This window comes from Mesocricetus auratus, unplaced genomic scaffold, assembly GCF_017639785.1.
Source record: "Mesocricetus auratus isolate SY011 unplaced genomic scaffold, BCM_Maur_2.0 Super-Scaffold_4256, whole genome shotgun sequence".
Taxonomy (NCBI): Eukaryota; Metazoa; Chordata; class Mammalia; order Rodentia; family Cricetidae; genus Mesocricetus; species Mesocricetus auratus.
Genome location: NW_024429182.1, coordinates 129,960,814 through 129,974,097, shown reverse-complemented (window position 1 = coordinate 129,974,097; position 13,284 = coordinate 129,960,814). Strand labels below are relative to the sequence as shown.

General features: G+C 40.7%; 1 protein-coding gene across 2 annotated transcripts in view; it reads left to right on the top strand.

The window, feature by feature from the left end:
• The window catches only part of Cers3 (ceramide synthase 3), a 93,226-nt gene that overhangs the window by 31,574 nt on the left and 48,368 nt on the right, over positions 1 to 13,284 (top strand). For both annotated transcript variants that reach the window (XM_040730611.1, XM_040730617.1), the window contains exon 3: positions 9,504 to 9,618. In XM_040730611.1, coding sequence (XP_040586545.1) covers positions 9,504 to 9,618 — 115 coding nt within the window. The remainder of the gene's footprint in view (positions 1 to 9,503; positions 9,619 to 13,284) is intronic.

Here is a 13,284-nt window from a genome sequence, read left to right as displayed (position 1 = left end):
ATCTGGTCCTTAATGAGTCCCTTGTTCAGAGGCTGGAGTTTGGGGGAACCTGTGAAATACAATGCACATGAACACTATTTGCAAGTTAAAGACTTAGAGGCGTGAATACCATTGGGTGCTCTAATTCACAGTAAAAATAAAACAAGATCAAAACAGGGTGAGTGAGGGTAGATGGCCATGATGCGTGCATAGTATAGGCATATATGGGAATGTAACAGTGAATTGCATTGCATTGCATTGATTTGTACAAGTAGAACTACAAATTCCTGGACAGACAGTGCTAGAAAGATCTATTTCCTGAAGATGAGCTATCATTCTAGAAATGACTACCTGAAAAATATCAAAAGTGTCTCATTAAGGAACAAACCAAATACCCCTGCATAGCATAGCTTAATTTCAAGTTGTATAGCTGTCCTTTCTTCCCAAGCACAACGAAATCAGAAAACAACATAATTTGCTTTCTGAGAAAATAGCCAATATGTCTTCAAATCCTGTACTAAAACTGTATTAGTGTTCCAACAACAGGAAGCAAATGTTCATGTGTAGTTTCTGTAGTGACCTCTGCTATGAGCATGTAAGTTCATCTGAAACAAGCAAAAAACCTGTTTGAATGGCAAGGTTAAGACAGCCTGATAAAGATCAAGTGGTTTAAGATCAAAGGTAACACAGACTATGGGTTTGTAGCCATCTGTAGGGTCCTTGTCTTGAGAGTTTGTTTGACCAGCTCATGTACTTGCCAAAAGGTTTTTGTACAAACAGTAGCTTCACTTGGTTAAAAATGCACTGTTGCTTTTGGGAAGGGACCCTGGCCCACCACTAAACTGTACTGGAGTGAATTAGAAAACGTCCTTCCCTTAAAAATACTTCTTTTTGCTTATGTACACCTGCTTATGATACCTTTTACCTTCCCTTAAAAATGCTTATGTTTATTTATGTGTCCATGTTTACAGCACATGTGTCTTGGTGCCTACATTGGGTCCCCTGGAGCTGGAATTATAGGTACCCATGACCTGCACTATGTAGGTGCTGGGAACTGAACTCAGGTTCTGTGGGAGAGCAGCAAGCACTCTTAACTATTGAGACATCTCTCTAGCTCCTGTCCTTCCCTTTAACAGTTAATCACACTTGTTTCAGATATAGTGTGATTTTCCAAATAATGCATAAGGGAAATAAAATTTGCCCTTGAACATCCAAATGAACAAATGAAACTTTACTTTCTGAAACTATTCACTAGTTTCGAATCATATTGATGACCATTGAGTTTGGCATCAAGGTTCTTTACTTATCCCCATTGCAGATTTTCTGTTTTTCAGTGAGCAGCTGTTGTTTCCAGTCTGATCAGGGCAGTGACAAAGAATATTCTTTTGGTTGCCAGAGCATCACAGCTATGGATGACTAAGTCTCTGTATCTATATCTTGCCTGGGTAACAACAGTGAGGAAGAAATCCCCTCTTTTAATTCCTAGGGCCATTGTTGCTACCTCAAGGGATTAAGTGTAGCTCCTTATTATGTTAACTCCCAACAACTCATCCTTAGTTACTTCTAGTCTGTAATATTACAGAAACGTATTTCTTCCTGTGTGATAAAGAGAGTATTCAACGTGGCAGAGAGCATACTTCATTAATTATGATGGAAGTTTATATTTTCCTTGTGATTCTGTATCATTTGTTATAAATTAAATCCTTTATGCCCTAAAGAAAGTATTGGCTATTCCTTACAATTGATGAGCACTTACAGTTTACAAGGTATAAAAACCATAAGTAGTCCACAGGTGAAAAAACAGGTTAATGACCTCAAGCTCTCTGTGGTACTCAAACAAACATGCCATAACATCAGGTTCTAGGGTGTTAGCTTGAGTGGGTATTTTTTTTTTGGTTTTATGGGTATTATTTGAATCTCACAGTACAATGATTCTGATAGTGGAAAAGAGTAAACAAATATCTCCTGGCAATGTGAAGACAGTTTAGAAAGTTTACTGCAAATGTGAAAACTTTGGGATTGCCTTAACAGTTCTTATACATTTGATACTGCCTGACTATTCATTTATTTTGGTTAAGTGTAGTGATATTTTGTTTGTAATCTAACAAATAAAGCTTACATGAAGATCAGAGAGCACAGCTAAGTTACTAGTTAGCCACACACACACTAAGCCACTAGTTAGCCACAGAGGACAGGCAGTGGAGGCCACAACTTTAATGCCAGCATTTGGGAAACAGAGGCAGATGGATCTCTGTGAGTTCAAGGCCACCCTGGGCTACATGAGAGTGAATCAGTCTAAATGAGAAATAAGAACTCATGTCTCTAATCCCAGCACTTGGGATGACACACCTTTAGTTCCAGCACTAGAGAGGAATATAGGGCAGGAACTCAGTGCAGTCTTAGGGCAGTCTGAGGTTTGGTGGAGAGCACTGCAGTTTGAGGATTCATGGAGGCAGGATTGCCCATTTCGGTCTTAGGTAAAGGTAAGAGCTAGTGACTAGCTGTTTTGCTTTTCTGATCTTCAGCTTGAATCCCAATATATGTCTCTGAGTTTTTATTGTTCATGCTAGAGTTAAGACTAGTAGTTTCTGTTTAGTTTGATTTCTCCACATTCTTTAATGTGTTTGAAGTAGAGTAGGATCTCAAAGAGATCTGCTCAAAATTCAACACGTGAGATGGACGGTTTTACATGGTATAGAGTGCAGCCCTTGAAGCCCAAGGCAAAAGCAGGGGTGGGAGCTGTAACACAGAGTCCCTTCTTTCACTCACGGGACACAGAGGAGACTCCCCACTTCTCCCCTGTCCCACCATCCCATAGAGTCCTGAGAAATTCATCAGATCCCACTTTTCAGGAGTTGAGAAAAGGTGATCCACTGTTAATTCACTAGAGCCTCACATGAATGTCACCTTAGAGTGTAGCGTTTGATGCTAGTACTCTTCCTGTATTGATGTGACTCCAGAAAACATAGGCTATGCACATGTATTACTAGTGGCATAAATATACAACACTGAGACCTAATTCCCTCCCTCCCTCTCTTCTTCCCTTCCCTCCCTCCCTCCCTCCCTCCCTCCTTCCCTCCCTTCCTTCCTTGAAAAACATCAACAGATTGTGATCTGTCTGCTTTGCTCTCTGGTCATCTGGTGCACAGTTGCTTTCTTTATGTCTCTGAACTTCATGGCCTTTCTCCAGAGGAACTTATCAGTCTATCTGGAAGTTGGAATACTTACTCTTTTTAATCACATTATTTTGTGAAACTTTTACTTAACTTCTGTATTTCAAAAATGAAATAAAGGACTGATCATCTGATCATCCATAACTAAATTTCTAGATTTTAATTAAACACAGAAACTTTCCCAAGTACTAGAATAGACAAAACCTGGCAGAAGTTGCAGTCTTTTTCAGAGCTGGAGCAAGACGATGGACATATACTCATTTATTTCTTCTCTTCCTTCTCTCCTCCTGTTTCTTTGTTCAGGGTGTTTTAGAGACTGGGGCTCATGTAGCACAGGCTGGCCTTGAACGTCTTATCTAGCTGAGGATTACCTTAAACTTATGACCCTCCTGTTTCTGCCTACCAAGAGCTGATGTTAGAGACATGCTAGGCACACACTCTACTAACTGAGCTACACTGAACTCATTACATGTATATATGTGTGGGAGTGTGCACCTTTGTATGTGTGTGGATGCACGTGTGGATGCAAATATGTGCCAACAGCAGTCTTCCACCTTATTCATCGAGGCAGGGTCTCTCACTTGAACTCGTAACTTGAGTATACAGCTTTTCTATCTAGCTTGCTTTGGGGATGACTTGTGGGCATGTCTGGGGGATTTTCTTGGTAGTTAATTGGGCAGGTGGTACTGGGCTATACAGGGAAGCTAGCTAAGTACTAGCCTGGGAGGGAGCCAGCAAACAGTATGCCTCTTTCTTTGCTTCAATATCCTGTTTGAGCTCTGGCCCTGACATCCATCAGTGATATAGACTATTACCTGTAAGGTAAAAATAAACCCTTCCCTCCTCAGTTGCTTTGAATCATGGTATGCCTCAGACTATGAGCACTGGAATTGCAGGCAGGCAGGCACCATGCTCACTTGGCGTTTACGTGGGTTCTGAGGATCCAAACTTAAGCCTTCACACTTGGCATGGCACGCACTTTATCCAGTGGGCCATCTCCTCAGCCCCTCATTTGAATCTTTTCTTTCTTACTTTAGCTACCCTTGGAGGCGGGGTCTCTCTGTTGTCCAGTTGAGTGTTGAAGACATAGCTCCAGTGATTCACCCACTTAGGCTTCCAGGTAGTTGGGGACTTCAGCTTGGACCACATATCTAGCTTTATACACTAGCATTTTCAAAACTCAAGCTTATTGAGGTTTTTGTTTTTGTTTGGTTTTTTTGTTTGTTTTGTTTTTTGTTTTTTGAGACAGGGTTTCCCTGTATTGTTTTGGAGGCTGTCCTGGAACTTGCTCTATAGATCAGGCTGGCCTTGAACTCACAGAGATCCACTTGCCTCTGCCTCTCAAGTGCTGGGATTAAAGGCGTGTGCCACCAACACCTGGCCTTATTGAGGTTTTAATTTCATTCAGTTTGTTAGAAGTTTGATGAAATAGTCACACTACCATCGCCATGACTGTGATATAATGTCTATCAGCCTGGACAGTGCAAGCTATGCTTTTCTACTTACTGTCTTTGGAAATCTCTGTTTGCTCTCTATGATCATAGCTTTATATTTTATAGAATTATTTATAGTTGGAATTATAGTAACCTTTTTGTGTCACTTCCTTTATTTAACAACCATTTGCGATTTTTTTCATGTATGGCGCATATGTATCAAGGTATCAAGGTTTCCCTATTGCTGACTGGTCTTTGAACATATTTATACATCATACAAATATTTATATTTCAACTAGTTGATACGGATGTATGCTGCTTAGGGTGTTAGGTCACTGTGAATAAAAACCCTGAACATATGAATGTGGAACATGGCTGAACATGTGCTTTCATTTCCTTTGGGAAAGGTCTAAGATGTTTGCTTTTAAATGACACTGTATGTGCTACAGCAAAGGCTGTCACTAAACAAAAGAAAGGAGCAGACTTGCTGTCACATGCTAAGACATAAAGGAGCCTCAGAGCATTATGCTCGGTGAAAGCAGCTGGATCTGAATAATTGCATACTGTCCAGTTCCACTTAGTCAATATCCAGAAAAGGCTAAGACAGAAAGATGGAAAATAGGTTAATAACTGCTTGGGTATGTTTGAGGAGAAATGGAAAGTCACTGAGTTATATATATGAAAAAATGAACTATTTTATATGTAGAAAAATCCATAATAATTATTTTGAAGACATAAATGAAATTAAAGGATAAGCAACAGACTGGGAGAAAATGTGTGTAAACTGTGTATCTTGCAAAGAATTTAAATTCAGAGCATAAGATAAACTGTATGACTCACTAGTAAATAAATAAGTGCATTTTTAAAAAAGGCAAAAGGTTTGAGTAAAAAAATATACAAATAAAAACTAAGCACATGAAAAGCTAATCAATATCATCAACCATTGGACTAATACAAGTTAAAAACCACAGTGCAGAAGGCTGGGGAGACAGGTCAGCGAGTACAGTGGTTCTGCTTAGGCATGAGAATGCGAGTTCAATCCTAAGCATGCCACATGTGGTGGTATGGTGGCACATGCTTATCATCCCAGACTGGGGAGGCAAAGACTGGCAGACTCCTGGGGCTTGCTGGCCAGCCAACCGGGCCTAATAAGCAAGTCCCAAGCCAATAGGAGACCCTGTCTCAAAAAACAAAGTAAATGCTTCTCTAGCCTCCACAATCACGTGCATGCACCCACATGAACACACACCACACACACATGCATATGTACACATGTGTGTGCACACACACACACAGAGTGCACACAGGAAATTAACAAAAATGTCATACATAAGGGACTCTGAAATTTTTTCTGCATAAAAACAGCCAAAAAAACTAGCAAAAATATTCAGAGTCAGCATTTTTTTACAATTATACACAGATTCATAACAACACAGGGAGTGTTGTCTAGAGAGACAGTTGAGTCCTGGCAAGAACAGCGAGTTTTATGGGACTTTAGCTGCCCTTTCTACCTCTGTGATATCTCTGGACAGCTAAGACCTTAAGACCAGTGTCAAGGTGCACTGCTTTAATCCCAGCACTTGGGAAGCAGAGGTGGGTGGATCTCTGTGAGTTTAGGGCCAGCCTAGTCTGCTTAGCTAGTTCCAGACCAGACAGGACTACACAGTGAGACTCAGAAACAAAACCAAAAACAATAAATTAAAAACAAAACCAAGAGCTCACATGTACAATGAAGACACAGTATCTGGCTGAGGTGGAAGACTTTCAAAGCTCTCATTCTTAATAGATAATTGCCATCACCCGACTGCCTAGTAAATGCAAGCCATAGTGTGCTGTTTGTGTCAGACCTTCCTCATAGCTTACCCCAGACTCTTTTTTATAAGGGTATTTCCCTGGGAGAATGGTTATCAGAAGCAATTCATGGTAATTGACTGCCTGGGGAAATAATAATTGCTTCAAAAATTAGACGAAGCAAAAAACTCAAAATGAAAAGCAGAGACTTTAGACGTCTGGAAGGGTGAGGCCATGAAAAGCTCTGACATGCTCTTGGAAATCTTGAAGGCCAGTTAGACGTTAACAGTTTGTTCAGGTCCAGGAGAGACTCCAGAAATCCCTAAGCTCTCACCTCCACATGACCCTGATGCACTCTGTAAACAAGACAGTGAGCACTAAGGAGGAGTCATGCTGCCAGGCTGCGAGTGGGTGCTGTCTCACTCCACAAGACAGGCCATAGCAGCCTGAGAGGCTTGTTGGCTCTGGGTGTTGAAGGAAGCCTTTGTCCGGTCATTAGCTGGGTAGTAACTAGACATACCGTAACTTCAGCACCCACACACGGCACAGGACAGGACATACAGCTCAGAGTTCTTTAAGTGACTCAACACACAAACGGGCGTACAGAACAGAACAAACTGTGGTGGGAGGTGACCTGAGGTCACAGTCACCACCCAACATGCAACAAACTCTGAGCAGGCATGGAAAACTTGGGAAATTATGGTACATACACAAAGACAGTGTCTTTGGGCAAGCCCAGGTGTTGGACTCACTGGACAAAGAATTTAGAATTTGCTATTTGAAACATTTTCAAAGAATTAGAGACAACCATGCTGCAGAAAAAAACAGGAAGGCAATAGCAAACCAAATAGCAATAAAATAACATAAATTATAAATCAAGGCAATCAACCAGAGGTTGCAAAATTTAAAAAAGTATGACTGAAATAAAAATTGAGACTGTAAAGGGTTTTGATAAGTTATACTACTTATGGGTAATAAAAATCTAGGAAGTTAGTATGACTATATTTTTGTTTGTAAAACTTTTTAGTCTTTATTTGCATAAAATAATATTAATAAATATGTGTTGATTATAATATAATATATAAAGACATGATTTGTATGATACTACAAAGGGGGAAAGAATGGAGCTTTTGTATCCTATTGAAAGTAATTTGTTGCTAATTTGAATCAGGATGTTATAAATTAAGATGTATACTATAATCCCAGAATAAACAATGAGGAAATAATTTTAAAAATAGTAAAAGATGGGAGGATTTAAATGGAATATTATAAAATATTTAAATGAAAGAGGATAGTAATAAATTAATGAAACAAAGAATCACATACACACACACACACAAAACAAGTAGCCAAGTGGCAAGTAGAAATCCTTTCTAATTAGTAATTGAATGTAAATGAATTAAATGCTATAATTAAAAAGTATGGCCGGAAGAAGTGACAGAAACACATGCTCCACCTACATAGGGCACACAAGAAACATACTTCAGATTCAGCGATGCTTGTAGGTTGAAAGGAAAAGGTCAGAAGTGCTACCCACCAAGGCAGCAGCAGAGAGAGCTGGGGTGGCTACACTGCTCTCAGACAAACTGACCTGCATCTATCCTAAAACGGTTAGTATGAGTGATGCTTTTAAAAGATATAATATTATCAACAAGGATGTGTACAGCAATAGAATCCCAGTACATGAGTCAGAACTGACATTATAAAAGGGAGAAATAGGCAACTCAACAGTAATAGATTTTTGTAGTTTTCGTTTGTCAGTGCAGGGCCTGGTGCATGCTAGCGGGTTCTCTACCCTGCCCCATCCTAATAGCTGAGGACTTTCTATAGAGGCTAGAATAACTAGGCAGGAAGTGGAAAAAAATAAGTTTAAACGTAAACCATCAGACTTAGCAACACACCTCTCTAGGATGCACCATCCAACAAAAACAAGTCCATGGTCTTCTCATGTACACAGAGGACACGCCCCATGTCATGCCATGTGCCAGGCCCCAAACTCAGATGTCAGTGAATGTGAGGGGCCGGCAACCATACACATGAAGGAAAGCTGGAAATGAGCAAGAGAAAGAAACCGGGAGATTAGAAAATAAATTCTGGTGGGAAGTGAATAATAGCAGCTACTCACCCAGTGTGACTTCTGAGACTGACAGAGCCACGCACCTGGGGGACTTGAGGAAACTGGAAGCATGACATGCAATTTACAGGAATAGGAAATGGTACAGCTACTTTGGAAAGCAAATTTTCAGTTTCTTAGAAAGCAGTGAACACTTAATTTAACCTTTGGTGGTTTTAAAGTGAAATTCTAAATACAGCAGTTCATCCTATTCCTAAATCTTGCACATAAATTTATTTGGATTCACAATGAAATGAATTTTAAACTGTGTGTTTATCATGTATTCTTAAAGTATTGCTTGTGATGTGCATGGGTCTGAAAATTTACTCTCTTTGGACTTAGATTTGGTAAGTTTTGTTGCTATCATTTTGTTTGTTTGTCTGTCTTTTGAGACTCTGTAGCTCAAGCTACACTGGAACTCATTGTGTAACCCAGGCTGACCTCAAACTTACAGTTATCTTTCTCCTTCACCCTCCCAAGTGCTGGGGTATAGTCATTAACACCATGCCAAGCTTTGTCTTTGTAACTTTTGAAGGGCAGAGATTGACTGTAAGTAGCTCCATTGACAATGTGTTTTAGTCAGATTTCCATTGCTGTAACAAAATACCCCAAAGCAATTAGTTTATAAAGCAAATGTAGGTTCCAGTTTGATAACCTTAGCATTTTGGCTGTAGTCAGGTGTCATAGCTTAGCAGGAGCATGAGGTGGGGCAGACTGCTCATCTCCGGAGGCAGAAAGCAAATGGAGAGACTGAGGTCTGATGATCCCCTTGGAAGACCAGTGACCTCGGGGCTTCCCACTATGGCCCGCCTCTTGATGGTTTACCACAACTCCTAACAGTACCACCCTGTGAACTAAACTTTTCAATGTAAATCATCCACTGGGCACATTCAGTGTCAAATTGGAGCAGTGCAAGCAAATGCCTGAACTTTCCCTCCACACCCAACGGTACAGCCTGGGTTTTCTGGTGCAGTCATGAACTTCTGACTTCTCAAATCTTCTCATATTTTTTAGGTTTGTTGCTACACCTCTAGCAAATGCATTTGGCATTCAAAAGACAGTGCATAAAATTAAGCCAAATGCCATCTTAGAGAATTTTTTCAAGCATTCCACAAGTCAACCATCACATGTAAGTAAAAATTCTTTGCTTATAGACATAAGGACCTGCTTTCTTGATGGGTTAATTACTTCATCCTTACAAAAAAAATAGCTTCTACTTGACCATCAAAGGATTTGATTTGTTAGATACATTTCTTTGCTCTGCTGACAGATTCTGTAAGTCCTCAAGTGTTAGAAGAATATAAATATGTATTCTAAAGTCACTGGCATTAATAGTTAACGTATTGTTTTCGGGTGTAGTATCACACACTAGCAATCAACACCATGATAAAGACAACAATTTAAGCTAGGTGTTGTGACCCTATCAAAATACATCATAAAGTATCCATGAAGTCACTTTTCACACTTGCTCTCGCTTTATCCAACATACCCAGAGAGAGACATGCAGAAGCCCTGATTTCTCTCCAGAAATAGAATTTTTATGAGCATCACAATTCTTTCACAATACAAAGTAGCTTGCTTGCTATGGAAAGAAAATAGTCATGTGACAGTTAAAAAGAAAACTGGAAGATAACTAGACTAGGTGATGTTCATGACTGTTGAGGAAATGAACAGCAAGAGGAAGGCAGCCCTGTGGCTAGGAAGCAGCTGGACAAAAGCAGGATCCCAGTCCATCCTCCCCCAGTCTCTTTCAACCCCACCCCAGGGACTTCATCCACAGCATGGGGAAATTCATTTTAAAAGCAAACACACACACAGTTGGAGCTGTGCTTGTTTCAGCTCCACAAACAGTGAGGCCCTGCTTGACATGGATATCTCCCAGCATGTCTACCAAATAAGAGAAAGGGCATTATGCATCATCCCACAATATTGGTGAGCTTCAGCTACTAAACCATGGAGACTATGGGAAGGTTTCTTGATTCTCAGTGCTTCTGGCTCACAAAAGGACATGTATTTGTGTAGCTGATCCTGGTAGCAAGAAAAATACCCATTCCTAAAGGTTCCAGAACTTAAGAAGATAAACTATAACTCAGGAAGGCAAAGTCATGCCTGACTAGTGATTCAGATGTGGAAACAAACTAATATCATGAGACTGTCATGGGCTTTGGTCAACACCATACTGATAACTATTTCTTCATGTATAGCTGAAGTTTAAAACAAGTTTCTGGATGAACTAATTTTTTTTGTATATAATCAAGATATGAATATAACCACTACAATTATCTGCTAATCCTCAAATGACAGGACAGTCATACCTGTAGATGACACCAGGATTTATTCAAACAATTGAGCACCTAAACCCGAGGCTGCTTTTCCAGCTGTAGCTTGCACTAATAAAAATGGCAACATTTCAGAGTGGCCCAGGGTGTCTAGCTTGTGATGTGACACTGTCATCTACAGATATGAAGGGCCCCATTCATAGCTTTCTGGAGAACGTGCAGCCCAGAAGCCATAGGATGAATTGCATGCAGTGTATTCAGTATCAGTCTTGGACTCCTTGATTCACCCCTCTTGTATGATGCTTGGCACACAGAAGACCAAAGACTAGAATTTGAGATCTATTCCATCAGTTTTGTGTCTGTAACATACAGAGTTCTATGGACTATTTTAAAAGATGTCTTTTCAATGTGTATTAGCCCCCAGAGAATAGCACTTGCTTCTTAATTGTGCCCATTTCCAATCCCATAGCAACTTGAACTCTTCTCTGTGCATTTTAGGTGCTAGTTTCACATGTGAAGAGAACGTGTCTTGAAGCTTTTTGTATGTAAGGCTCCTCTGTCAAAAAGATCTAAGTATTTGAGGCCAGTATTGCCAAGATGGGCTTCCAGCTAGGCACCTCTGTATTCTTAAACTAGAAAAAAGTCACTTTGCAGCCACATACAGTTGCTATCTTCTAGATGCATGTACCAAGCAGCTGTTTGTACAGGCTATACAATGATAACAAAACTGGATTGGTTTCAGATCTGGGAAAGTTCCTGAAAGAAGGCAAGACTTTGTTTGCTTTGCTCACTGCAGAAGCTCTAACAGCTAAAGCTGTGCCTGCTCCACCAGTAAGGAGTGGCTCTTTGAGTGTTTGGTTGAGTAAAAATGTTTAAATGGCAAAGGAAGACCAAAAGTGCTTTCACTGTAAGAACATAGAATACAGTGCTCTGGCTACTCAGAATAGGCCTGTGACAGAAGATGAACCAAGTAACCGAATTTGAATTACATCCTGCTGGGGAGACTCAATAGGCTTTTAGGTTATTTTAGAAGTAAGGAAGTGTGTATTTTTTTAACTTAGTACATGATTTTCAACCCACAGTCATTTTCTGTGGTAGATATAAATGTCTCCAGCTTTGGCGTTGCTGGGTTATTTGTATAGCACATGCTCATCTGGTGACCCTAAGTCACTCCTATGAGGCAGGTAGCAGATGCTTTTATACAGTGCCATGTTTCCACAGTCCAGAGTGCAGTGCTCAGAGCTCCCTGACTCAGGGCAGCAGGCTCAGGTCTTTGGTTCTCAGCTTCCTATCCTTGCCACCACTGTGTTGCCTGGATCCCTGGAACATCCTTTTCTTCTTCCATCCAGGGAGTACATACCTGGTGCCTTCTGTGTTTGAGTGTCATTCTGCCATCGTATTCAGCCTGGGGTGTGAGGCTCTTACCGTGGAAAGCAGAAATCTAGTCCAGAATGGCGGCATGTGAACAGATATGATGTCTACATTCAGCCTCCCTCCTGCTCATTCATTATTACACCTTATAAGAGTGAGGTCTTAAATGCAAACAGACTGTAACCCACCACATCCATTCTGGACATGGTCTGCCCTGAAGTGACCAGCCTCATCTGTACTTTGTAGCTGTGTCCTCCTGTGGGGGTTGCTTTCTGACCCTCAAGCCTTCCATGAGCACCCTACTGTCACCCCTAGATGACCACATATGAGGTCCCTCTCCATCTTCTCCAGCATATTTCAGGGCTTACCACAGTGTGATTTCCAAATTCATGAGATAAGGTCCACCATACCCTGTCCTTTCCATATACCACCACACTTCTGCTCTGTTATCATTCTTTGCTGAATTTTAGGGCAGGCATAAAAGGCTGACTGATTTCGACATTCATATTCTAGTATGATGCCTGGTAGAAGTAGATACCAGCAAACAGCTGCTCATTCAGTCTCCTCAAAGAAACAAAGCAGAACAGCCAACAGTAACAGTGTCCCTGACCTACAAAAGGATGGTAAAGGGGCTGATTTCTGGGAACCAGTAATGCTGGTGTGTTCTGTGCTCTTGTCCCTTCTCTTCAGGTTAGTGAAGGGCCTGCCACTCAGTAGAGATACAGAACCGCAGTCATTCTCCTGCCCATGTGACTCTGGTGACTGTGCACTGTAGTTCTGGTCTCTGGGTGACTTTGTGATCCATACAAGATGATATAGCAGAGTCTATCTGTCTACTTTGGTCCACAAACAGACTTCATTTGACCCCCAGAGTACTCATTTGCAGTTAGCTTAAATTTACTGTAAGGCTCTCATTGATAACTTAAAAAGTGGTTTCACATCAAAATCCTAGAACTATATTTCCTCTCTGGAAATGTTAGGGCTTGGGTGAGGATGGCCCTTTGGGGTGGGATCTGCCGCACCATGCATTTTTCCTCTGTCTGTCAGCTGCAGCTTATGTTTTGGGCAGGAAGCTGACAGCTTTAGGCAATTTGTTTTTTTTTTAATAATAGAATTAAGAGGAAGTTATGTTATATTAGAGAATG